Below are 27,218 nucleotides of genomic sequence, written 5' to 3'. Positions count from 1 at the left end.
GTACTAACATCCACTCCCTATGGCTTTCCACTCATGCCCCCGGGTATAGAGGGAACTGTTGTGTGCAAAGGTTCGTGTGCAGTTTGTATTTCAAACAATTGCGAGAATTTAAACATACAACAGTTATTAAAGCCAAATAGATAAAGCATGTTATCATACAAGTGAGGGGTAACGAAGTAATTTTAAACTATTATTTTTTTAAAAATCCATCACTAAATGGGACTGACTCTCGAGGCTTCCCCAGTGGAGTCGCCATCTGTCGCCACCCGTCGAAACGGACCTTGGCATTCGCGATGATGGTTGGACTCTTTTTAGAGGTTTGAAAAATGATGGATTGTTAGAACGACTTATTCTCAAACTGAGACCTCATCGAACTAACAATTTTATTAAATGATTCACCAATCCATGTTAATCCCAAGCGGGACCCTCCATGGATTAGTGGTTTTCGCAAAAAGAAGGGTTCTTGGATTCGCCACCAATGTTTTACTCAAAACATTGGAAAAAGGGATAAGGCAATTGATTTTCGCAAATCAACCTAGGCCATTACAACCAGAGTTGAGTAAGGGAGTCGGTTACGTGCGGGGAAGGTGTTAGCACCCCACAACGCCCCTTTCGGGTCCCCTATGACGGATTATTTCATAAATAACAGTGTAAAATTACTAAATTACCCCTATTTATTAGAAACGACTATGAACAAGATATCTACATGATGAATAATTTAAACATGCGATGCAACAATCAGAAAGCAGTAAAAGGAAGGACTTTGAAGAAGAAACCTTTGAAGCGTTCTTTTATATATTCAAATAATAGGAGGCTTTTTGGCACTCCTTCCCACTACACGCTTGCTCGCTCCTTCCCTAAAAATTAATTTTTACTATGGAAATCAGAAAGATTTCCCTTCGACTAGTTCGAATCCTCAAGCAAAATGCTCAGAACTCAAGAACTTCGTCGGATCGGCTCTCGGAGAGACTTCTAGGGCAGAACACTGCTCAAAAACCCCAGAATACTCAACAAGAGAGTCCAAAAGGTGTCCAAATGTGTGGACCATGTGTGGAATGACGTCCAAATGACGTCCTATATATAGGAGTGAGGCGCAGTACGGCCTCTGACATCAATACGGCCCGTACTGAAGTTTTGAACTACAATACGGCCGTATTGAATTCAGTACGGCCGTATTGGTTTCAGTACGGCCGTATTGTAGTTCAAATTGTTCAGTACGGCCGTACTGAACTTCTAGGAGGCCGTATTGAGCTCCAATCCTCCCACATCCTTATTTTAAGCTACTCTAAGACTTCTAAACCTATGAAGAATCATCCTAGGGTCTTCCAGGGTCTTCCAGGAGTCCTTTCGGCTGACTTTCCTTCGGTCTTCGAGAGTCTTCGAGTCTTATTTCCGACCCGGACAATTTTAGGGGTCTACAGGAGGTTTAATGTTGTATACGTTTGCTTAATTCGTGTAGGGAAATCTTGAGTTAATCTTCGCTTAGTTGGTTAACTCGGATGGAACAAGGATTAAGTTATGAACAGAGAAATCTTTTGAGGACTAGGGATAAAAGAGTTGCAATCTGAACAGGAAACCAATCCGTTTTTACTTGCTGTTTTATTTCGTTTTATTATGTTACCTACTGAAAAACCCAAAAACAAACCCCCCCCACTGTGTTTTTAAGCCTTTAACAGTAAAAGAAGGTCCTTGGGAGACGACCTAGGAGTCACTTCCTAGTACTACATTTAATTGTATTTATTTGATTGGATACGGCTTCGATCAAATTTGGCGCCGTTGCCGGGGGACCATCGGTTCCTGTTAAAGGGTGTGTGTTATTTGTTTTTGTTGTGTGTTTAGTGTTTTAGAGTTTCTGTTATGTTATGTCTGTTTTTGGTGTAGTGTTTTAGTGTATCAGTATATTAGTTTTAGTGCATCAATTTTTGCCTTAATTTTGTATGAATTTTGTGTATCAGTTTGGTGCTTGCGTTTTTGTGTCTCATTACATGTTATATTGTGTATTTGTGTTTGTCATTAGTCTCCCCAGGTGTAGCAAGTAAGCCAACTGAAGAATTCATGTTGTTAAGTCTGATGAACAGTAAACCAATGGAACAGTAACTCAAATTTGGTTTTTGATGCATTTGTTGTCATGTGTTTGTCATAGCTGATCTTTATTGCATTTGATAGGCCATTGTGACCAATTATATTGATTCCATTTGGTGTGCTAAATCATTGTTGTGTGTGTTGAGTTTCAATTCTGGTGCATTTCGTGGTGCATTGTGGTGCAAAATCTGGTGCATTTTGGTTAAAAATCTGGTGCGTTTTTCCCCTGTTTTGGTGCATTTTTTTGGTGCGTTTTGGTGCATGCTCTGTTCTGGAATAGGCATACTCTGTTTTCTCTCCCTACTACTCTGTTTGGGTTCTAAAATTGTGGGAAAAGGGTGTGAAAGTGTTGCAAAAAAATCTGGTGCAAAAATGTGGCGCATGAATAGTGCTGAATAGTAGCTGAATTTTCCAATTAATTGTGATTTTTGTTTTTGATAGCTAGACTTGTTATTTTTGTCTGATTTTTTTTGTGGTAACTTCTTTCAACCTATATTTTGTGTAAAAAATAGCTAGGGCACATAGTTTGGTCAAAATATGGAGATACAAAATTATTTAAAAAAAATTTCAGCAAAACTTCAAAGGGCCATAACTTTGGCTCTGATTATCGGAATTAGGCAAACTTTTTTTTTCATTTTGTGTGGCCCCAGCTAGATCTTCAAAAAAAGGTCGTTTACTATTTCTTTTTTATTTTTGAAGTTTTATTTCACTATTTTTCCAAACTTTTCTAATTTTTTTAAAATAGTTAGGTTTTGAATTTTGTTCTCAACTTTTTTGTGGTAGTGTCTTATGGTTTTAGGATGATGTTGGTGCATTAGTTTTGATATTTTATGAGTTTTCATGGAAATTCCCAGTTTACCCCTACTGTTCACGTGTCCTGATGCATGTGTTGCATGTAGTGCATGACTAGGAGCAACCCTGATTTTTTGCATCCATTTGATCCTGAGATTGATAGGACATTCCATAGATTAATTAGAGAGCATATCATTCCATCTTTAGATAGTGTTAGTCATAGCCATAGTGATAGTCTTAGTGATAATCTTAGTGTAAGTGTTACATCTGAACTTGATTCAAGTCAACTAGAAAACATGGGTGAACAACCTTATAATGGACCTCGTGAAAGGACTCTTAGGGAGATGGTTGCACCTGATTTCACTTATGAGAGTTTGTGCATTCAATATCCTGAAGAAGATGTTCCTTTTGTACTTAAAACTGGACTAATCCATTTTTTGCCCAAGTTTCATGGTCATGCAGGTGAGGATCCACACAAACATCTGAAGGAGTTCCATATTGTTTGTTCTACCATGAAGCCTCCTGATGTTCAAGAGGATCACATTTACATGAAGGCATTTCCACATTCATTGGAGGGAGTTGCTAAAAACTGGCTGTATTATTTGGCTCCCAGGTCCATCACTAGCTGGGATGTTCTGAAAAGAATGTTTCTGGAGAAATTTTTCCCTGCCTCAAGGACCACTGCAATCAGAAAGGATATATCAGGGATTAGGCAACTTGGCGGAGAGAGCTTGTATGAATACTGGGAGAGATTTAAAAAATTATGTGCAAGCTGTCCCCACCACCAGATTTCTGAGCAGCTCCTATTGCAGTACTTTTATGAGGGCCTCAATAGCATGGAGAGGAGTATGATTGATGCTTCCAGTGGAGGAGCTCTTGGTGACATGACTCCGGCTGAGGCTAGACACTTAATTGAAAAAATGGCCTCCAATTCTCAACAGTTCAGCGCCGGGAATGATGCTATTGTGCTTAGGGGAATTAATGATGTAGCTGCTGACTCTTCTTCATCTGCAGATAGGAAGCTTGAAAGGAAGCTTGATACCTTGGTCAGTTTAGTCACTCAACTTGCCATGAACCAGAAATCTTCATTTTCATCTGTGGCAAGGGTTTGTGGCATTTGCACTTCAAATGACCATCATACAGATTCGTGTCCATCATTGCAACAGCCTTCTGATGTTCATGCTCCTCAAGCCTATGCTGCAAATATCTACAATAACAGACCAACGCAGCAACAACAACAACAAAATTATGATCTATCCTCCAATAGACACAATCCTGGTTGGAGAAATCATCCCAACTTGAGGTGGGGAAACTCTCAACAACAGCAGCAGCAAAATCCACCACCTTTCCAGAACCATCCCTCAAGTTCTTTATACTAGCCCCCTCAACAGAGACCTCCTCCTCTTGCACCTGTAGCTCAACCAGCTCAACCTTCTACTTCTGAGCCTTCATTGGAGGAGTTGGTTAGGCAGATGACCATTCAGAATATGCAATTTCAGCAAGAGACCAGAGCCTCCATTCAGAGCTTGACCAATCAGATGGGGCAGATGGCTACTCAACTCAATCAGGCACAGTCTCAAAATTTAGATAAGTTGCCTTCACAGACTGTGCAGAATCTGAAAAATGTGAGTGCCATCACATTGAGGTTAGGGAAACAGATTGACACACCCACTACAGTATCTCCACCTCCATCTGCACCTATGTTTGTGCCATTACCAGTTCCACCATCTGCACTTGAGCAAAATGATGAGCCAGTTGGTGCCCAAAATTTTCATGCAGGTGGACCTTCTTCCAGCACCAATTCTAATTTACAGTAGTCTCCTATCGCTCTTCCATTTCCTCCTAATTTAATTCCAAGCAAAAAGATGGAAGAGGTGGATAAGGAGATATTGGAGACCTTCAGGAAGGTGGAGGTGAACATACCTCTACTAGACGCCATCAAGCAAATTCCCAGATATGCAAAATTCTTGAAGGAGCTGTGCACTCATAAGAGGAAAATGAAGGGCAATGAGCGAATCAGCATGGGTAGAAATGTGTTTGCTTTGATAGGTAAATCTGTTCCTCACATTCCTGAAAAATGTAAGGAACCAGGTACTTTCTGCATACCTTGTATTATTGGGAATATCAAATTTGAAAATTCCATGCTTGATTTGGGTGCTTCTATAAATGTCATGACTCTGTCCATTTTTAAATCTCTGTCTCTAGGTCCTATACAGCCTACGGGTGTGGTGATACAGTTGGCAAATAGAAGTGTCGCCCACCCTACAGGTTTCATTGAGGATGTCTTAGTTCGGGTTGGTGAACTAATTTTTCCTGCTGATTTTTATGTGCTTGACATGGAGGAGGGATTCTCCCATGGTTCCGCCCCAAACATTTTAGGCAGACCATTTTTGAAAATAGCCTAAACTAAGATTAATGTGTATGTTGGTACATTGTCCATGGAGTTTGGTGATAGTGTTGTCCATTTTAATATTCTTGATGCCATGAAACATCCATCTGAGGACCATTCTATTTTTCGTGCTGAGATACTTGATGATGTTGTTGATCAGTATGCTTCTGATTTTTATTCTTTGCATGACAAGAAACATTATTTTCTATCTGATCTATATACTTATCTTGCATGCACTGAATCTAAATCTGATTTTGTATCTGATGTTTTGGGTGTTGTACCTCTGGATATTATTTCTTTAGAGTCAGAATGCACTAACCATGTTTCAGGAAGTACACATGAGTCTGACTTGCAGGTTGAGGTACATTATGTGGAACCCTTAGTTTTAGTTCCTTCTGATGTTCAGCCACCACCCACACCAGAATTGAAGCCTCTTCCAGAGAACCTCAATTACGCTTACTTGGAGGATAATGAGAAGTTGCCAGTGATCATTTCCACCTCCCTTGATGCTGTTCAAGAGGAGAAATTGTTGCAGGTTCTAAAAAAACATAAGAAAGCCATCGGTTGGACCCTAGCGGACATTCCTGGTATCAGTCCATCCACATGCATGCACAGGATATTACTGGAGGATGGAGCTAAACCAGTGAGACAGCCCTAGAGGCGACTCAACCCTGTCATTTTGGATGTAGTGAAGAAGGAGGTGACCAAGCTTCTTCAAGCTGGGATCATTTATCCTATATTAGATAGTCAGTGGGTGAGTGATGTTGTGCATTTTACTCGTATTTTAGCACTTTAATTCACAAGAATTCATAGCAAAATCATGCATATCTTTCATGTTTTTAATAAATTTTTATATCATTTTCCTATTTTATGCTTTTCTTGGTATGTGTTGTGTTTTCTCTGAGCAGGATCAAGATTTAAGAATTAAAGAGGAAATGCTGAGCTACAGGGAAAATCACGGCCGTGATTCTAAATCACGCCCGTGATTCACCAGAGAAAATCACGGCCGTGATTCCCAATCACACTCGTGAACGCCACTGACCCTTCATAGATGTGCTCCAGAGAAGATCACGGTCGTGATTCTCAGTCACGGCCGTGATTCACTTCGCGTCCCAGCTTTTTAAGTTTTATGTTTTTATTTTTATTTTATCTTTGTAATTTTTATCTTGGTAGTTTTACCTTTTTACCCTTTTAGGTTATAAATTAGATGAGGTTAGCCTAGAACGGGGATTTTTGTTTCGGAGACAGTTTTTTTTAGTTTTTGACACTTGGAGAAGGTTGGGCGCCTGTGCCATCGACTCTAAGGTTTGCTTTTCTTTTATTCTTTTTTTCTTGGAGAACTACTATGAACTCCTGTGAGTAGTTTCCCTTTTTCTGGGATCAGGGCTTAGCCTCTGAGAACCTCTTTATTAATGCATTATTCAGTTTCTTAATTTTATTCCAATTCTTGATCTGTTCTTTTATATTTTATATATGAACTTTAATATTATTGTTTTCATAATAACATTAATTAAGGATGAACTGAGAGGAGAACTTGATTATAATTATGATAAACAATTAATCTTAATTTTCATAATCATAGATAATTAGGGATGAACTGAGAGGAGAACCTAATTATCGGAACCTAAAGGAACAGACTTGAGTGTTAAATCACGAGAGTTGATTTAAGCTTTCGAGGAGCAATAGATTAACAAAGATCTTAATGGGTTTAATTGAACGTAATTACCACGAGAGTAGAGATTAATTTTAATTAAACACGTCCTCGTAGCCTGAGAAGGTGCAAGGATTAAATTAGGTTAAGACTACCTTCAAGATGGAATAGAATTAATTAATGAAAATAATAATTCAATAATGTTGGAACTCTTTGTGCGAACCCTAGATTCCCGGAAATCTCCTTATCTTATCTTAAAGTTTTATCTTATTCATTAATTGCATTACTATCTCTTTTACCATCGAATCTGATCTTATCATCTCAAAACAAAAATTCAATCTGTTTTAAAATTCAAATTAAAATACTAGTAATTCTAGGTCAAACACGTAGTCCCTGTGATTCGATATTTATTACTTGACGACAACCGTACACTTGCGGTTTTCCATACATCAAGTTTTTGGCGCCGTTGCCGGGGACTACGTCTCTTGATTTAAATTACAATTATTTTAATTCGAATTTAAAAAAAAAAAAAAAAATTAAATAAATAAATAATTTTTTTTTTGTTTGTTAGTATTTACTTCTCCAATTCAGATTTCACGGGTCACTTTCTTTTTTTTTTTTGCAGTGCCTTAGGGTTAATGCAAAAGAGATCTCTACGTCTTGGGAAACCAACACCACTTGATCCTGAGATTGAAAGAACTCTCCTGAGAAGGAAAAGAAACCTTTCTAGAGAATTTGACATGGCTGCACAACGAGATAATTTACCGCTTCGGGATTACTCTGCACCCGTAGCTCGTGGGATACCTGGAGGGGAGATGCAAACTGGAGCTACTGTACCAGCTTCTCTGGTGAATATGCTCAAACAGAACACCTTTGGAGGACTACCATCAGAAGATCCTAATGACCACTTAGAGGGGTTCTTGGAAATCTGTGAGACCCAGCAATTTGATGATGAAGTTTCTGATGGAATGCGACTCCGCTTATTCTCACTCACCTTGAGAGATAAGGCAAAGGTGTGGCTAAGAACAGTGCCTAGAGAAAAGATAGCAACTTGGGAATTATGTGAAAGAGCTTTTCTAGAGAAATTCTTTCCTCCTTCTAAAACTAAAGAATTGAGGAAGAAAATCACTAATTTCCAACAAGGCACTGGAGAGACTATTTATGAAGCATGGGAGCGGTTCAAAGGATATCTTCAAGCATGCCCACAACATGGCTTCAACCGTTGGCTTACCATCCAATTTTTCTTTGAAGGATTGGACCAACAAAGCACCATGATATTAGACTCAGCAGCTGGAGGATCTTTCATGGGGAAACCTATTAATGACTGCATGATTATTTTGGAAAATGTAGCCTCAAATCACAGCCAATACAGTGAAAGAGAAGTCACAGCAAGGAAAGGAACTCCGGGGCGATATGAAGTGAACAATATTGAGTTACTCTTAGCAAAATTTGATACTCTTAATCAAAGATTAGACAAGATGGAAAAAGCTAAGGTTAATTCAGTGGCTACAAATCAAGTATGTGACCTTTGTAGGGAACAAGGGCACACTGCAGTAGATTGTACCTCAATTTTTACTGGAGAAAAAGAAGATACTACTGAACAGGTGGCAGCTTCTCATAATTTCTATGACACTCCTCGAAGAGAGAAGAGTAATCCATATTCCAACACATACAACCCTGGTTGGAAGAATCATCCTAACTTTTCTTGGAAGAATAACCCAGTTCAAGGAACTAGCAATCAGCAACCTAATTTCCGTCCGTCCAATCACTTCATTAATGGGGAAGGAAATCCAGTACAGACACCCTCAATTCAACAAAGTGTTTCAACAAAGTGATTGGACGCCTGTGTACGGTTGTCGTCAAGTAATAAATATCGAATCACAGGGACTACGTGTTTGACCTAGAATTACTAGTATTTTAATTTGAATTTTAAAACAGATGGAATTTTTGTTTTGAGATGATAAGATCAGATTCGATGGTAAAAGAGATAGTAATGCAATTAATGAATAAGATAAAACTTTAAGATAAGATAAGGAGATTTCCGGGAATCTAGGGTTCGCACAAAGAGTTCCAACATTATTGAATTATTATTTTCATTAATTAATTCTATTCCATCTTGAAGGTAGTCTTAACCTAATTTAATCCTTGCACCTTCTCAGGCTACGAGGACGTGTTTAATTAAAATTAATCTCTACTCTCGTGGTAATTACGTTCAATTAAACCCATTAAGATCTTTGTTAATCTATTGCTCCTCGAAAGCTTAAATCAACTCTCGTGATTTAACACTCAAGTCTGTTCCTTTAGGTTCCGATAATTAGGTTCTCCTCTCAGTTCATCCCTAATTATCTATGATTATGAAAATTAAGATTAATTGTTTATCATAATTATAATCAAGTTCTCCTCTCAGTTCATCCTTAATTAATGTTATTATGAAAACAATAATATTAAAGTTCATATATAAAATATAAAAGAACAGATCAAGAATTGGAATAAAATTAAGAAACTGAATAATGCATTAATAAAGAGGTTCTCAGAGGCTAAGCCCTGATCCCAGAAAAAGGGAAACTACTCACAGGAGTTCATAGTAGTTCTCCAAGAAAAAAAGAATAAAAGAAAAGCAAACCTTAGAGTCGATGGCACAGGCGCCCAACCTTCTCCAAGTGTCAAAAACTAAAAAAAACTGTCTCCGAAACAAAAATCCCCGTTCTAGGCTAACCTCATCTAATTTATAACCTAAAAGGGTAAAAAGGTAAAACTACCAAGATAAAAATTACAAAGATAAAATAAAAATAAAAACATAAAACTTAAAAAGCTGGGACGCGAAGTGAATCACGGCCGTGACTGAGAATCACGACCGTGATCTTCTCTGGAGCACATCTATGAAGGGTCAGTGGCGTTCACGGGTGTGATTGGGAATCACGGCCGTGATTTTCTCTGGTGAATCACGGGCGTGATTTAGAATCACGGCCGTGATTTTCCCTGTAGCTCAGCATTTCCTCTTTAATTCTTAAATCTTGATCCTGCTCAGAGAAAACACAACACATACCAAGAAAAGCATAAAATAGGAAAATGATATAAAAATTTATTAAAAACATGAAAGATATGCATGATTTTGCTATGAATTCTTGTGAATTAAAGTGCTAAAATACGAGTAAAATGCACAACATCAATAACCCAGTTCAAGGAACTAGCAATCAGCAACCTAATTTTCGTCCGTCCAATCACTTCATTAATGGGGAAGGAAATCCAGTACAGACACCCTCAATTCAACAAAGTGTTTCAAGATTAGAAAACCTTATGGAGAATTTTGTCACTAATCAAAAACAGACCAATGATTCAATGGCAAATTCTATTCAAAACCTTGCTGTCAAGGTTGAGAATATTACTCTCCACAACAAGATGCTGGAAAATCAAATTGCACAGTTGATGCCTAGTTCAAACAATTCTCCAGGTAAGTTCCCAGGTAAAACAGTTGCAAACCCAGCTAAAAATGTTAATGCTGTTACTTTAAGGAGTGGGAAGAAATTAGACAGACCTGTGTCTAATCAAAATGATAATATTGAGATTGATGAAGACGCTTCTCCTATGGTTGAAAAACCTGAAAAAGAGAGATTAGAAAAAGAAAAAGTATCTTCATCAAAGCCTCAAACTGTTTATCACCCTCCAATTCCTTTTCCTCAAAGGTTAGCAAGGACTAAACTTGATAGACAATTTGAAAATTTTTTAAATATGATCAAACAAGTGTATGTAAACATTCCATTTGTAGAAGCTCTACAACAGATGCCTACATATGCTAAATTTCTTAAGGATCTTTTAGCTAACCGAAGGAAATTGGATGATAGAGAGACTGTTACATTGATCCATCATAATTTGCCCAAAAAACTTAAGGATCCTGGTAGTTTCTCTATACCTTGTCTCATTGGAAATCTAAGGTTTGAAAAAGCCTTATGTGACCTTGGGGCAAGTATCAGTTTAATGCCTTTATCAATTTGCAAGAAATTAGATATGGGAGAATTAAAGCCTACAGCAATGTCAATCCAGTTAGCAGATAGATCTATAAAATATCCCATAGGAATTTTAGAAGATGTTCCAGTTAAGATAGGTAAATTTTTAATTCCGGGAGATTTTGTTGTTTTAGAAATGGAAGAGGACAAACAAATACCAATCATACTAGGTAGACCATTTTTGGCTACAGCAGGCGTGATTTTCCCTGTAGCTCAGCATTTCCTCTTTAATTCTTAAATCTTGATCCGGCGCACTTATGTCAAACATGGAAAATTGTCCTTATCCATTAATGATGAAACAATGGAATTTAATATTGCTAAATCTGTTAGACAACCTTCTCTTGAAAATATTTGCTGCAGGGTTGATATATTGCCTAAAGACATGGAGGAAGAAGTCATGAGATCTATTTTGAGGGATCCCTTGGAGAATTTTCTAGTTGGAGGAAAGCACATAGATCTTGAGGGGATTCAACCTAATTATGCTTGCTTGATCGATTCAAGTCCCCCGTGTAAAGAAAAAGATCCTCTAGTAGAAAGTCTTCTTGAGTCTTCAACAGATTGGCAAGAAGAAAACTCTCCAAAGTTAGAACTTAAACCACTTCCTTCATCTTTAAGGTATGAGTTTTTGGGGGCTAATTCCACTTATCCAGTCATAGTAAATTCAGCTTTAAATGAAAAAGAAACTGAAAAACTTCTCAATGAGTTGAGAAAATTTAGAAAAGTTATTGGATATACTATGGCTGATATAAAGGGAATTAGTTCTTCATTTTGTATGCATCGCATCTTCTTGGAGGAAGGATCCAAACCTTCTGTTGAAGCTCAAAGAAGACTAAATCCCAAGATGAAAGAAGAGGTAAAGAAAGAAATTTTGAAATTATTGGATGCTAAGGTAATTTATGCTATATCTGATAGTCCTTGGGTAAGTCCAGTTCATGTGGTTCCTAAGAAAGGTGGGATGACAGTAGTTAAAAATGATAATAATGAATTAATTCCCACAAGAACTGTGACTGGGTGGCGTATGTGTGTTGATTATAGAAAATTAAATAATGCCACTAGAAAGGATCACTTTCCCTTACCTTTTATTGATCAAATGCTTGAAAGGTTAGCAATGCATTCATACTTTTGTTATTTGGACGGATACTCCGGTTTTCATCAAATCCCTATTCATCCATTAGACCAAGAGAAAACTACTTTTACATGTCCCTATGGTACTTTTGCTTATAGGAGAATGCCTTTTGGCCTATGTAATGCACCTGCTACCTTTCAAAGATGTATGACTGCAATCTTTAGTGATTTATTAGAAAAAGAGATGGAAGTTTTCATGGATGACTTTTCAGTTTATGGTATTTCCTTTGATGACTGTCTATTAAATCTAACTAAAGTATTGCAGCGTTGCTCTGAAGTGAATTTAGTCTTAAATTGGGAAAAATGTCATTTTATGGTACAAGAAGGAATTGTCTTAGGACACCTAATATCTGGGAGAGGAATTGAGGTAGATAGAGCAAAAATAGAAGTAATTGATAAATTGCCTCTTCCAATTGATGTTAAAGGTGTTAGAAGTTTCTTAGGGCATGCCGGTTTCTACCGAAGGTTTATTAAAGATTTTTCAAAAATCTCTAAACCATTATCTAATCTACTTGTGAAAGAGGTACCTTTTAACTTTGATGTTTCTTGTAAGAATGCATTCTACAGGTTGAAAGAAGCTCTCACTACAGCTCCTATTCTACAAACTCCTGACTGGAGCCTTCCTTTTGAAATCATGTGTGATGCAAGTGACTATGCTATAGGAGCTGTATTGGGACAAAGAAAGGACAAGAAGGTTCATGCTATATACTATGCCAGCAAGACTCTTGATGAAGCCCAAGCCAATTATGCAACAACAGAAAAAGAATTGTTAGCAGTCGTCTATGCTTTTGAAAAGTTCAGATCTTATCTTGTGGGGTCTAAGGTTATTGTTTACACAGATCACTCTGCCCTAAAGTATCTTTTTAATAAAAAGGATGCTAAACCTAGGCTCCTCAGATGGATTCTCCTTTTACAAGAATTTGATTTAGAGATTGTGGACAGAAAGGGAGTAGAAAATGTAGTAGCTGATCATCTCTCTCGACTTCCACAAGACCAAGCAACAAAGGAGGAACTCCCTGTAGACCCCTAAAATTGTCCGGGTCGGAAATAAAGCTTGAAGACTCTCGAAGACTGAAGGAAGATCAGCCAGAAGGACTCCCGGAAGGCCCTAGGAGGGTTCTCTGTAGGTCTAGAGGTCTTAGAAAAGCTCAAAATAAGGAAGTGGAGGGAATGAAGCCCAATACGGCCGTACTGAACTTAATACGGCCGTATTGAAGCTTCAATACGGCCGCAGTGAACTCAATACGGCGTATTGAAGTTTCTGAAACTTCAATACGGCCGTACTGAAACCAATACGGGCGTATTGAAATTTCTGAATTTCAATACGGCCGTATTGAACTCAATACGACCGTATTGAAGTTCAAAAATTTCAATACGGCCGTATTGCTCCTGTAGGCCGTATTGCGCCTATTCCCTATAAATATGACGTCAATTGGACGTCATTCCACACTTTTTCAGATAGTTTCAACCCTCTCCTTGAGTATTCTGGGGTTTTTGAGCAGTGTTCTGCCCTAGAAATCACTCGGAGAGTTGATCCGACAAAGTTCTTGAGCCCCGAGCCATTTTGCTTGAGGATCGAACCTAGTCGAAGGGAAATCCTCCGGATTTCCATAGTTAAAAGTTTTAGGAAGGAGCGAGCGAGTTTGTAGAGCGAGGGAACGCCAAAAAGCTTCCCAGTTTTACTCAATATATAAAAGCACGCTTCAAGAGGTTTCTTCTTAAATCCTTCCTTTTACTGCTTTCTGTGTGCATATTTAAACTATCACCATGTAGATAGTTAATTTATAATCGCTTATAATAAATAGGGGTAATTTAGTAATTTTACGCTGTTATTTTAGAAAATAATCTGTCATAGGGAACCCGAAAGGGGCGCTGTGGGGTGCTAACACCTTCCCCACGCGTAACCGACTCCCTTACCCAACTCTGGTTGTAATGGCCAAAGTTGATTTGTAAAATCAGTTGCCTTATCCCTTTTTCCAATGTTTTGAGTAAAACATTGGTGGCGACTCCACGAACCCCTCCTTTTGCGAAAACCACTAATCCATGGAGGGTCCCGCTTGGGATTAATATGGATTGGTGAATCATTTAATAAAATTGCTCGTTTGACAAGGTCTCAGTTTGAGAATACGTCATTCTAGCAATCCATATTTTTAAACAATTAAACGAGTCCAACCATCCTTCGCGAATGCCGAAAGCCCGTTTTGGGCCGGTGGCGACAGATGGCGACTCCACTGGGGAAGCTTCGAGAGTCAGTCCCATTTAGTGACAGATTATTTTTAACAAATAATAGTTAAAAATTACTTCATTACCCCTTGCTTGTATGATAACATGCTTTATATATTTGGCTTTAAATAACTGTTGTTTGTTTAAATTTCCGCAATTGTTTGAAATAAATTGCACACAAACCTTTGCACACAACAGTTCCCTCTATACCCGGGGGCATGAGTGGTAATCCATAGGGAGTGGATGTTAGTACGGCCGGTTGAATGGGTCTATAGGAGCCTACGAGACCGTTGTCGGAAAAACATCACTCAAGGTGATAACCATGAACTCGAGTCCGACAGTGCGTTGGAACTTTCCATCGACTTACGACGAGAGGAATTGGGTCCCTATAATGGGGGCACCTTGGGGGCCTTTGACCAAGTGAGAACAGTTAGATCCTCCTTGAATATGCACTTTTCTGCAGGAGACCCCTACCTCGTGATTCGTTCGTGACTGTTCGTGGATGAGTGAATTGTTTGTGTAAATGCTTATGTGCAATTGTTTGTGCATTAATAAATAACCTCGTAATAAGGTCTAAGAATAAATCCCCATGCATGAAAATGTCATGACATGAGAGGAAAAAACCAATGTGTGAAAATATAAAAGTAAGGGGCATGTGCATCATTACCAATAAGAGACCATGCATCCTCATAAAAAAAAAAAAAAAAAAAAAAAAAAAAAAAAAACATACATTTTAGGGTCACCAATACCTCTTGACATGAGTGAAAGAGACCCATGACTATAGAGATTCTCCGTTGGGGAGAGATCATAGATAAAGAAGGGTGGTAAACTTCCGTCTTAAAAAGGCAGCGCCTTAAAGATGGAGGTTTATCAAGCTCATGTTAAAGAGTGTATTCATTCCATAAAATAAACTAACTAAACATTCATTTTAGAAAGTGGCTGGTCATCTCTCTGTCCTTACGCGCGCACAGAGAATCAAGAAAATGGAAGCATTGGAGGAGCAAAACAAGAAGCTCACAACCGAGCTTTCACAGCTTAAAGAGCAAATGGCGCAAATGATGGAACTCATGCGTCACCACAACGTCCATGGATCTCATCACAGTGAACATGGGTCCCATCATGAGGGAGAGGAGGAAGAGCATGAAAAAGATCCTCCACACACTGTACCCCTTGGGGCTGGAATTATGATTAAAGAGCCCGAGGTTTCAAAAGAACAATTCCACGCCCTAGAGGATCGGTTGAGGGCTATGGAGGGGCATGATTTTGACATCAAAGATGCCGCTGACATGTGTTTAGTGAGGGACATTCAATTCCCTCCTAAATTTAAAGTGCCGGATTTCCCAAAGTACGTGGGATCGACTTGCCCCAAAAGTCATCTCACCATGTACTGTCGCAAGATGGCTGCATATGCCACAAATGAAAAGCTCTTGATCCACTGCTTTCAAGAGAGCTTAGCCGAAACTGCACTCAATTGGTATATGCAGCTGGATGGAAATCAAGTGTGCACGTGGAGACAGTTGGCCGACGCCTTTCTCAAGCGCTATAAGTATAACATCGACCTAACACCCGATAGGTCAGATCTTCAAGCCTTGAGTAAAAAGAATGATGAATCCTTCAAGGCGTACGCCCAACGTTGGAGGGAGTTGGCGGCACAGATAGAGCCCCCGCTGTCGGATAAGGAGACGGTGTCCTTATTCATCAACTCGTTGACTGGTCCCTATTACGATAAAATGATAGGGAACACAACGACACTCTTCTCGGACATCATCACCATTGGAGAAAGGGTGGAACAAGGACTTAAAAGTGGGAAGCTGGCTAAGCCTTCCCAACCATATGAAGCTAAGAAGGCCTTCGGGAAGAAGAAAGAAGGAGGAGTCAACGCTGTAACCATTTCTCCATCTTCTTCCACTTCGAAGTCAGGCAAATCGCAATACAACTCTGTGAAGAAGTTTGACAAACTTCCGACCACTTATAGCGATCTCCTGCCGAAGCTAGTGGAGGCGCGTCTTATAGCTTACATTCCACCAAAGAAAGTGAATCCACCTTACCCCGATTGGTACAATCCACAAGACAAATGTCTATACCATTCGGGGGCACCGGGACATTCAACGGAGAACTGCAGAGCTCTCAAGTATAAGGTCCAAGACCTTATCGATGCTGGGTGGGTCACTTTCGATTCGACGGCGCCCGACGTGAGCAAGAATCCTCTACCGCAGCAGGAGTAGAGAGAAGGGCAAGCCATGATAGGGCCCCTCCACATTTTTTCTTTTAGGGACTCATGATCAGTACCCGAGATCATGAGGACCTTTTCATGTAAATAAAGGGTTTTGTACAGTTTTACACTCATATATCAATAAAGAGGCATTTTTTCACACATTATTCTCTCATTTTGTTCTATTCTCTCTCTCTCATTAATATTAATAAACTCTAAACCTAAACAGAACCAATAAATAATTATGTCTGTGATTGCTCGCTCTGACCGGGATCCGAAAGCCGAGGGTGAATGGGTTGAGTTGGACAGTGATGAGGAGACCATCTCTCCGGATCTGCAAAGACTGCTAGATCAAGAAGCTCGTCTACTCCAACCGAATCAAGAAGAATTGGAGACCGTGAATTTGGGGCAGGATCAAGAATTGAAAGAGGTCAACATTGGGACCCGTATCAGTGATGGAATAAAAACACAATTGATTCAATTATTGAGGGAATACAAGGACGTATTTGCATGGTCGTACCATGATATGCCCGGGTTGGACTCCAACATTGTGAACACAAGTTGCCCTTAAAAGAGGGGTTTCGACCCATTAAGCAAAAGCTTCGACGAATCAAGCCCGAATGGTCCTTAAAGATTAAGGAGGAGGTAGAAAAACAATTGGACGCGGGATTCTTGGTTGTATCCCAGTATCCCGAATGGCTGGCTAACATTGTGCCAGTCGTCAAAAAGAATGGGAAGGTTAGAGTGTGTGTTGATTATAGGGATTTGAATCGTGCCAGTCCAAAGGACGATTTTCCCTTGCCCCACATCGATACGCTTGTGGATCACACCGCCACAAACACACTCTATTCCTTTATGGATGGATACTCGGGGTATAATCAAATCAAGATGAATATAGAAGACCGCGAGAAAACTTCTTTCATTACACCCTGGGGAACTTTCTGCTACAGGGTGATGCCTTTTGGACTTAAAAATGCGGGTGCCACCTACCAACGAGCGATGGTGACGCTATTCCACGATATGATCCACAAAGAAATTGAAGTATACGTGGATGACATGATCGCAAAGTCAAAAGACGAGATGGACCACATCCAATATTTGAGAAAATTATTCAATCGGCTTCGTAAGTATCAGCTTAAGCTAAACCCGGCTAAGTGTACTTTCGGAGTTCGGTCAGGTAAGCTTCTCGGGTTCATCGTCAGTGAAAAAGGCATAGAGGTGGACCCCGATAAAGTAAAGGCAATAATGGAAATGCCTCCTCCTAAAACTGAGAAAGAAATTAGAGGATTCCTCGGCAGGGTGAACTACGTCGCAAGGTTCATCGCACAGTTGACTGACACGTGCAAACCAATATTCAAGCTGTTGCGCAAGAATCATTCCGAAGTTTGGGATGAGAATTGTCAACAAGCTTTCGATAAGATCAAACAGTGTTTGGCCAATCCACCAGTGTTGGTGCCACCTGTCGAGGGAAGACCATTAATCCTCTATCTAACGGTGCTTGATGAGTCCATGGGAGCTGTGCTAGGACAACAAGATGAAACAAAGAAGAAAGAACAAGCCATCTACTACCTGAGCAAAAAGTTCCTTGATTATGAAACCCGCTACACGCCACTAGAAAAGACGTGCTGTGCGTTAGCATGGGCAACACAACGGCTCAGGCAGTATATGATTAGGCATACTACTTGGTTGGTTTCCAAAATGGACCCAATTAAGTACGTGTTCGACAAACCGATAATCACTGGGAAGATTGCCCGATGGCAAGTGCAATTATCAGAATTTGACATCATACATGTCACACAAAAGGCCATCAAGGGTAGTACCCTAGCTGATTACCTAGCACACGGGCCGACCAATGACTATCAATCCCTTCAGGATGATTTCCCCGATGAGGATATAATGCATTTACAACATGAAGATCCTAAGGATGATACGTGGACCATGTATTTCGATGGAGCCTCCAACATGCTTGGACAGGGGATTGGAACAGTATTAATCTCCCCACAAGGAAAGCATATCCCCTTAACGGCAAGACTCAACTTTGACTGTACAAATAACATGGCCGAATACGAGGCTTGCGCGTTAGGAATCCAAGCAGCAATCAACAATGGTATCCTAAAGCTCAAAGTAATTGGAGATTCGGCTTTAGTCATTCACCAACTGCGAGGTGAATGGGAAGTCCGAAATCCTAAGCTGATACCATATGTTGAGCATATCAAAGACCTGATACAATTCTTTCAAAATGTCGTCTTTGAATATATCCCAAGGGAGGAAAATCAGTTCGCTGACGCCCTTGCCACACTATCATCGATGTTCGCCTTGGATAAGGAGCATGAAATGCCCATCATCAATATCCGGCGGCACGATAAGCAAGCGTTCTGCCTACTGATAGATGAAGCTGTTGACGATCATCCATGGTTCCATGACATCAAACAATATCTGTCAAAAGGGGAATATCCTGATATGGCCAGCGATAATGATAAAAAGCATATCCGAAGAAGGGCCATGGGATTTCTGTTGATTGGAGAAACCCTCTACAAAAAGAATTATGACTCAGTCTTGTTGAGGTGCATAGACCAAGTCGAAGCTCAAAATGTAATCAAAGAAATACATGAGGGGGTTTTCGGTACCCATATTCCCGGGCCTGCAATGGCTAAGAAAATCCTCAGAGCAGGATATTATTGGTCGACCATTGAAAGGGATTGTTACCAATACGTCCGGAAATGCCACAAGTGTCAAGCATACGCCGACAACATTCATGTCCCACCAACGCCACTCAATGTGTTGGCTTCACCATGGCCATTCGCAATATGGGGCATGGATGTTATTGGACCCATCGAGCCAAAGGCATCCAATGGACATAGGTTCATCCTTGTGGCCATTGACTATTTCACCAAATGGGTAGAAGCGGCATCGTATGCTCATGTGACCCGAAAGGTGGTAACATCCTTCATCAGAAAGAATATCATATGCAGATACGGTATTCCCGACAAAATCATCACTGATAATGGATCCAATTTGAACAATAAGATGGTGGAAGAACTATGCAAAGAGTTCAAAATTCAGCACCATAACTCTTCCCCATATCGACCAAAGATGAATGGGGCGGTCGAGGCAGCCAATAAGAATATCAAGAAGATAGTACAAAAGATGGTTGTCTCATTCAAAGACTGGCATGAGATGCTACCCTTCGCTCTCCATGGTTATAGGACTTCAGTACGTACATCCACAGGAGCTACTCCATTCTCCCTTGTTTATGGAATGGAGGCAGTTCTGCCGGTTGAAGTCGAGATACCGTCTCTGAGAGTAATCATGGAAGCAAAACTTTCCGAGGCAGAATGGGTTCAAAGTCGACACGACCAATTGAACCTTATCGAAGAAAAACGACTGAACGCCATATGCCATGGTCAAGCCTACCAAAGGAAGATCAAAAAGGCTTTTGACAAGAAAGTCCATCCTCGAATCTACCATGAGGGAGAGCTGGTAATGAAGAAATTGCTACCAGCTCAAAAGGACAAAATCGGAAAGTGGGCCCCAAATTACGAAGGACCATACGTGGTGAAGCGAGCCTTCTCCGGAGGAGCATTGATTCTCACAGACATGGACGGAGAAGAACTTCGATACCCAGTCAACGCTGACGTGGTAAAGAAGTATTATGCTTGAAGACGTTGCTTGCATCAGCCCGCTAGGATGAAAACCCAAAAAGGGCATCCTAGGCAAAAGTTAGGGCAAAACAAAAAGCCCGCCAGTACAAGGGTACTAGGCAAAACAAAGGCAAAATTATCCCCGCTAGGACATGTCCTAGGCAAAAATTAGGGGCAAAAGAATAAGATGCAAAAAGTAAAGCAAGCAACGATCACTTGAACCGAAAACCGAAAGGCGGTCCAAGTGATAATCTTCTAGAAGCAAGCGTCTTGCAGTATCTACACTCCTGGCTCAGGCATCTCACCCGAAACAACTAGGGAAACGGGAAGAGCAGCAATCACAGATATAATTGTTTAAGCCAAAAATGTATACCCACCTCGGCCAGCCATTCTTCAGAAAATCCCTTTGTAAACCTTTCTGTAAAAACACTTGTGAATATCAATAAAAATATCCATTTGTTTCTTTTCTTTCTTGACCATGTGATTATGCCTCTGAATTGGTTTTTCATAAAATTGTACGAAATTCCATTAATAATCGGTCAATAAAAGAAAATTGGAGGGGTTCCTGTAAAATCCATAATCTCCTGCATAAAGGCTCACAAAAATACTCCCTCGCGTCAATGACAGAAAGTCCTCCAAGAAGAAAAGGATAGGGAGAGCCACTCACTTTTCTAAATAAATGAACAAAAATAAAAAATTGTATTGCATTTGTGCATCACACACACATTAGTTGTACATTCAAAGACCTTATCATGAGGCAATTACATAAAATAGAAAAATAGAAAATTGCTTGTGTATGACAGCAGCAAGCAAAATACAAAGATTCAGAAAATCAACAGCATCATACAGAATAACTGAGCCTGGAGAGGCTTGCCGAAAGAATACTCACAGAATAACTGAGCCTGGAGAGGCTTGCCGAAAGAATACTCTCAGAATAACTGAGCCTGGAGAGGCTTGCCGAAATAATACTCCTACAAAATAACTGAGCCTGGAGAGGCTTGCCGAAATAATACTCTCTCATAATAACTGAATTTAATTTCTTTGGCACTTTTAATTTCTGTACAGCAAAAGCCAAAAACATAAAAAAAGGCAAAATACAGAAAAAGCCAAATCAGAAGAAAAGGCAAAATACAGAAAAAGCCGAAAATGAAAAAGGCAAGGATATAGAAAATCCAACAAAAAGATCCCGCAGAATAACCGAGCCTGGAGAGGCTTGCCGAAACAATACTCATCAGTTTGTACAGAATAACTGAGCCTGGAGAGGCTTACCAAAATACTCCTCATCCTCCACATCAAAGAATAAATGAGCCTGGAGAGGCTCGCAGAAATAATACTCCCCAGAGGGAACCTCAACTCATGCTCTTGGATTCAAAATCCCCAGCAAGAGCTATCAAGCAAGATCGTCAAAATCCCCAATGGAAGTACGATCTCCCAAGCAGAATATCCAAGTCAAAGGACTTAAACTTCCTCAGTGAAGATAGCTCTCCAACTCAAGTGTCGAGTGAGGCTAAGCCTGTAGAGGCTTCCTAAATAATACTCTGGGATACATAAGATCCCTCATTCCCCAATCGCCTACATAAGAGGCACTCCTTCAAACGGAAAAATCATAAAAAGATCAATAATCATTCCCCAAGTGGAATCTGGCTCTCAGCCAATCATTGAACATCAAGGTGATATGCCTAACAGAAGAGGCTAATCAAAATCAACATCCAGAATCCCCAGCGGATAACAGCCTACACAGAGGCAGCAAAAAATCAGAAAATCAAAAAGAGTTACCCGAACAAGGATAACCGGGATACTCCACCAACGTCGAAAGGACGTCAGCCAATCATAAGGCACCGCTCACATCAGAAAGAGCATCTTTGTGTCTGCATCCCTAAGGAATCAGAAATTCCCCAGTGGGCACCAACTACGCAATGGAAAGTTGGGACACAAAAAACCTATGAGTAACTGCACATCCCCTAGACGGATCCCTGCGTTATCCAGCCCTCAGTGGCACAAAAATCAAAAAACAACCGTCGAAGCAGCATCGTGGACTGTGGAGACAAAATCATCACAAATCCCTGGAAAGGAGATATTCACGCTACCCCGTCGTCACAAACACGGAGGTATGCAGCTTCCGGCTCGAGCAATGAGCGAAGCTATCTCTGGAAAGGGGGGTACTCACTGCTTACCGTTGTCACAAGGGTACTTAGCTTCCGGCTCAAACAAAGAGTGAAGCTAAGCCTGGAGAGGCGGTACTCACAGCTTCCAGCTTGGGCAGCAAGCAAAGCAAAGCCTGGAGAGGCGAAACTCACACTGCTCACCGTCGTCACAAAGGTGCTTAGTTTCCGGCTCGAACAAAGAGCGAGACTAAGCCTGGAGAGGTGAAACTCACACTGCTACCGTTGTCACAAGGGTACTTAGCTTCCGGCTCGAACAAAGAGTGAAGCTAAGCCTGGAGAGGCGGTACTCACAGCTTCCAGCTTGGGCAGCAAGCAAAGCAAAACCTGGAAAGGCTACTCGACAATTTTCCACCGGAAGACGCTACAAGTCAGAAGGTCGGCGCATCACCCGGACAATTGGGTCAACTCCTTTACTTGTCAGCCGATACACCAAAAGGCCGTCCGACTAAGTAAAGGGGGGGCAGCTGTAGACCCCTAAAATTGTCCGGGTCGGAAATAAAGCTTGAAGACTCTCGAAGACTGAAGGAAGATCAGCCAGAAGGACTCCCGGAAGGCCCTAGGAGGGTTCTCTGTAGGTCTAGAGGTCTTAGAAAAGCTCAAAATAAGGAAGTGGAGGGAATGAAGCCCAATACGGCCGTACTGAACTTAATACGGCCGTATTGAAGCTTCAATACGGCCGCAGTGAACTCAATACGGCGTATTGAAGTTTCTGAAACTTCAATACGGCCGTACTGAAACCAATACGGGCGTATTGAAATTTCTGAATTTCAATACGGCCGTATTGAACTCAATACGACCGTATTGAAGTTCAAAAATTTCAATACGGCCGTATTGCTCCTGTAGGCCGTATTGCGCCTATTCCCTATAAATATGACGTCAATTGGACGTCATTCCACACTTTTTCAGATAGTTTCAACCCTCTCCTTGAGTATTCTGGGGTTTTTGAGCAGTGTTCTGCCCTAGAAATCACTCGGAGAGTTGATCCGACAAAGTTCTTGAGCCCCGAGCCATTTTGCTTGAGGATCGAACCTAGTCGAAGGGAAATCCTCCGGATTTCCATAGTTAAAAGTTTTAGGAAGGAGCGAGCGAGTTTGTAGAGCGAGGGAACGCCAAAAAGCTTCCCAGTTTTACTCAATATATAAAAGCACGCTTCAAGAGGTTTCTTCTTAAATCCTTCCTTTTACTGCTTTCTGTGTGCATATTTAAACTATCACCATGTAGATAGTTAATTTATAATCGCTTATAATAAATAGGGGTAATTTAGTAATTTTACGCTGTTATTTTAGAAAATAATCTGTCATAGGGAACCCGAAAGGGGCGCTGTGGGGTGCTAACACCTTCCCCACGCGTAACCGACTCCCTTACCCAACTCTGGTTGTAATGGCCAAAGTTGATTTGTAAAATCAATTGCCTTATCCCTTTTTCCAATGTTTTGAGTAAAACATTGGTGGCGACTCCACGAACCCCTCCTTTTGCGAAAACCACTAATCCATGGAGGGTCCCGCTTGGGATTAATATGGATTGGTGAATCATTTAATAAAATTGCTCGTTTGACAAGGTCTCAGTTTGAGAATACGTCATTCTAGCAATCCATATTTTTAAACAATTAAACGAGTCCAACGCGAATGCCGAAAGCCCGTTTTGGGCCGGTGGCGACACTCCCTATTAATGACAGCTTCCCAGACGAAAAGCTTTTAGCAGTTGTTGTGAAAAACAGTCCCTGGTATGCAGATTATGTGAATTACTTAGCATGTGGAGTCCTTCCTGAAGACTTTAATTATCAACAAAAGAAGAAATTCTTTAGTGACCTTAACAGCTTTATTTGGGATGAACCTTACCTATATAAGAGGTGTAGAGATGGTATCTACAGAAGGTGTATCTCAGAAGAAGCAGCTCCTCACATCATTCACTCATGTCATTCTTCCGCATATGGAGGGCATGCTAGTACGTCAAAAACTGCAGCTAAAATTCTACAATCTGGTTTTTACTGGCCAAACTTATTTAAGGATACTTGGAAGATGGTAAATTCTTGTGACCAATGCCAAAGATCAGGGAATATATCCAGGAAACATGAAATGCCATTAAATGGGATTTTAGAAGTAGAAATTTTTGATGTATGGGGAGTAGATTACATGGGACCATTCCCAAGTTCTAAAGGTTACAAGTTCATATTAGTTGCAGTTGATTATGTGTCCAAGTGGGTAGAAGCGATTCCCGCTCAAACGAGTGATTCAAATACTGTCATTAAACTCTTCAAAAGAATTATATTTCCAAGATTTGGGGTCCCAAGAGCTGTGATCAGTGATGGAGGCTCACATTTTATTAAAAGAAAGTTTGAATCTCTCTTAAAAAAGTATGGAGTCACTCACAAGGTTGGTACACCTTATCACCCTCAAACAAGTGGACAGGTAGAAATATCCAACAGAGAAATCAAAAAGATTCTTGAGAAGACTGTATCTACAACAAGAAAGGACTGGTCTTTAAGATTAGATGAAGCTCTTTGGGCCTACAGGACTGCTTACAAAACACCTATTGGCATGTCTCCATTTAGGCTGATTTATGGCAAATCTTGCCATCTTCCTGTAGAGCTAGAACACAAGGCTTTGTGGGCAATAAAATACTTCAACTATGACCTAAAGGATGCTGGAGAAAAAAGGAAATTGGAACTCAATGAGCTTGATGAAATCAGATTAGACTCATATGAAAATGCTAAGATTTACAAAGAAAGAACAAAGAGGTGGCATGACAAGCATATACATAGAAGAGAATTCAAGCAAGGGGACTCGGTGCTATTATTTAATTCCAGACTCAGATTGTTTCCTGGAAAATTGAAGTCAAGATGGTCAGGGCCTTTTACAGTTCAAAAAGTATATCCCTATGGAGCTGTAGAAATCAGAAACGATAAAGGCGACATATTCAAGGTCAATGCACAGAGATTGAAGTTATATTTCCATGGGGAACACTTAGAAAAATTATACTCTATGGTTCTTCAGGAACCTACTCAAGCATCATGAAAAAAAAAATAATAAAAAAAAAATAAAAAAATAAAATAAAATAATAAAATAAAATTTCAGAGTTCCAGAGAGAATCACGACCGTGATTCTAAATCACGGGCGTGATCTTCTCTGGAAAATTTTTGGAAAACCCCAGAGAGAATCACGACCGTGATTATAAATCACGGGCGTGATCTCCTCTGTTTGAATTTTTGAAAACTCACAAAGAGAATCACGGCCGTGATTTCCAATCACGCCCGTGATTCCCTGCTGACGCTCAACAGATACAACCCGTGATTTTTGAAATTCCCCTTTCCCTTATATATTTTTCCCCCTCCTTTTACATTCTCACTTCTCTCAAACTTACGAACTCTGCCCATTCTCTCTTTTCTTCTCTCCCAAACCCTAGCTTCTCACTTCTTCTTCCTCTTCTTCCCTCTTCCTCCCACATTCACTCCTTCCGTTCATCCATGGCTCCCAAGCGCACCCGTACCGTTGGTTCGTCCTCCACCGCTTCCGATACCCACAGTTACGAGGAAGAAGCAAGTGAAATTCCGCACCTTCCTCCGAGGTTCTATCGGAACGATGAACAGCGTGAGCGGAACGAGGTATTACGCTTCCGCACTATCCATCCTACCAGGTATCTCGACTTCCCATTTATTCGTAAGTTGGGTTTACGTGCTGATATCAATTTCATGTTAACTAACATTGGGTGGACAACCTTTGCTACCATGCATAATGATGTTGTTTATCCTCGACTAGTTCTTGAGTTCTTGAGCTCTCTCCACACGGAAATATTATCTAGGCCAAATTGTTCTGAAGGTTTGATTTCTTTCCGTATGTTTAACCAAGAACACGAATTAACCCTGGCTCAGTTCAATAATATTTTTGGATTTCCCACTGGAGGGAGCACGAGAACCCCAAGTTCTTTCAACCCTGGTTCTTTTTGGTATAGTTTGACAGGTACAAGTAATTGGGTCGCTGGAAAATGTAATTCCTCTGCTTTCCGCCATCCCGCCATCCGTATTATGCACCGCTTTATTGCCTCTACTTTTTTGGCCCGAGGTGATTCTGAAGGAAAGGTTCGTTTGAGCGACCTTTTACTTTTATGGGCTATGATGGAAAACAGAGAGGAGCCTATTGATTCTGGCAGTCATTTGGCACGACAGTTCCAGAGTATTTCCAATACCAGCCACGGTGCGATTGTGAATGGCGGCCTCATTACCACTATAGCCAAACACCTTGGCTATCACGCTTGGCTGGACCAGTTAGAACCACTCCCTGGAAGCCGTACTATTAATTTTGCTACCTGCTCTTCTATGAACTGCATTGCGAAAGATGAAGATGATAAATACTACTTTGTAGTAACCCAGTCGGGAGTGCACCACCAGTTACCAAATCCAACATACACCGTGAAGAACCGGGCTACACGGCAGTTTCCACTGGAGCCATTAGAGGACCTACCTCCAGCAGCTGAGGAAGCGGCTCCTGCAGATGAGGAAGCAGCTCCTGAACAACCCCCTCTACATCCTGGACCTGAGGTGGACAATGCTGCTATCCTAGCGGCTATTCAATCAATGGATAACCGGCTGAAACAAATGGATGAACGCCAGCAGCATTATAATTACATGGTTGATCAAATGTATCAATGGCACATTCAACGGTATCCAGATGATTTTCCACCACAGTGAGATCTTTCTTATTCCTTATTTTACTCTGATGCTTAGGGACAAGCATTCCTTTCTGTTGTGGGTTGGTTGCATATTCATGCATTTTATAATTTTGTCAAAATAATCTATCATGCATTCATTAGCTCTTTGCTTCGGGACAAGCAAATCTTTAAGTTTGGGGTTAGGAGGATGTACGCATTTCATTCATTCATGCAAAAAAAAAAAATAAAAAAAAAAAAAAAATCATGCATATATACATATTCAGTTAATC

At 40.5% G+C, this 27,218-nt stretch overlaps 1 protein-coding gene and 1 non-coding gene across 2 annotated transcripts; one reads left to right on the top strand and one right to left on the bottom strand.

Moving 5' to 3' along the window:
- The first annotated feature begins 3,170 nt into the window (after positions 1-3,170).
- LOC109794384 (uncharacterized) lies at positions 3,171-4,253 on the top strand. The gene has a single exon (XM_020353834.2). It carries the CDS (start codon positions 3,171-3,173, stop codon positions 4,251-4,253), a length of 1,083 nt encoding a protein of 360 aa, XP_020209423.2.
- Positions 4,254-8,023: 3,770 nt separating this feature from the next.
- Positions 8,024-8,130, bottom strand: LOC145955357 (small nucleolar RNA R71). Its single transcript, XR_014431971.1, has one exon. It is a non-coding gene; the product is annotated as a small nucleolar RNA R71 (small nucleolar RNA).
- Positions 8,131-27,218: the final 19,088 nt, after the last annotated feature.

Source organism: Cajanus cajan, chromosome 2 (genome assembly GCF_000230855.2).
Source record: "Cajanus cajan strain Asha chromosome 2, NIPB_CcT2T_4, whole genome shotgun sequence".
Taxonomy (NCBI): domain Eukaryota; kingdom Viridiplantae; phylum Streptophyta; class Magnoliopsida; order Fabales; family Fabaceae; genus Cajanus; species Cajanus cajan.
Note: the sequence above shows the minus strand (reverse complement) of the source record. Positions and strands in the feature narration are given on the sequence as shown.

What these genes read in the sequence shown, in the direction of transcription:
- LOC109794384 (XM_020353834.2), top strand. Translation starts at nt 3,171, where the DNA reads ATGGGTGAACAACCTTATAATGGACCTCGTGAAAGGACTCTTAGGGAG.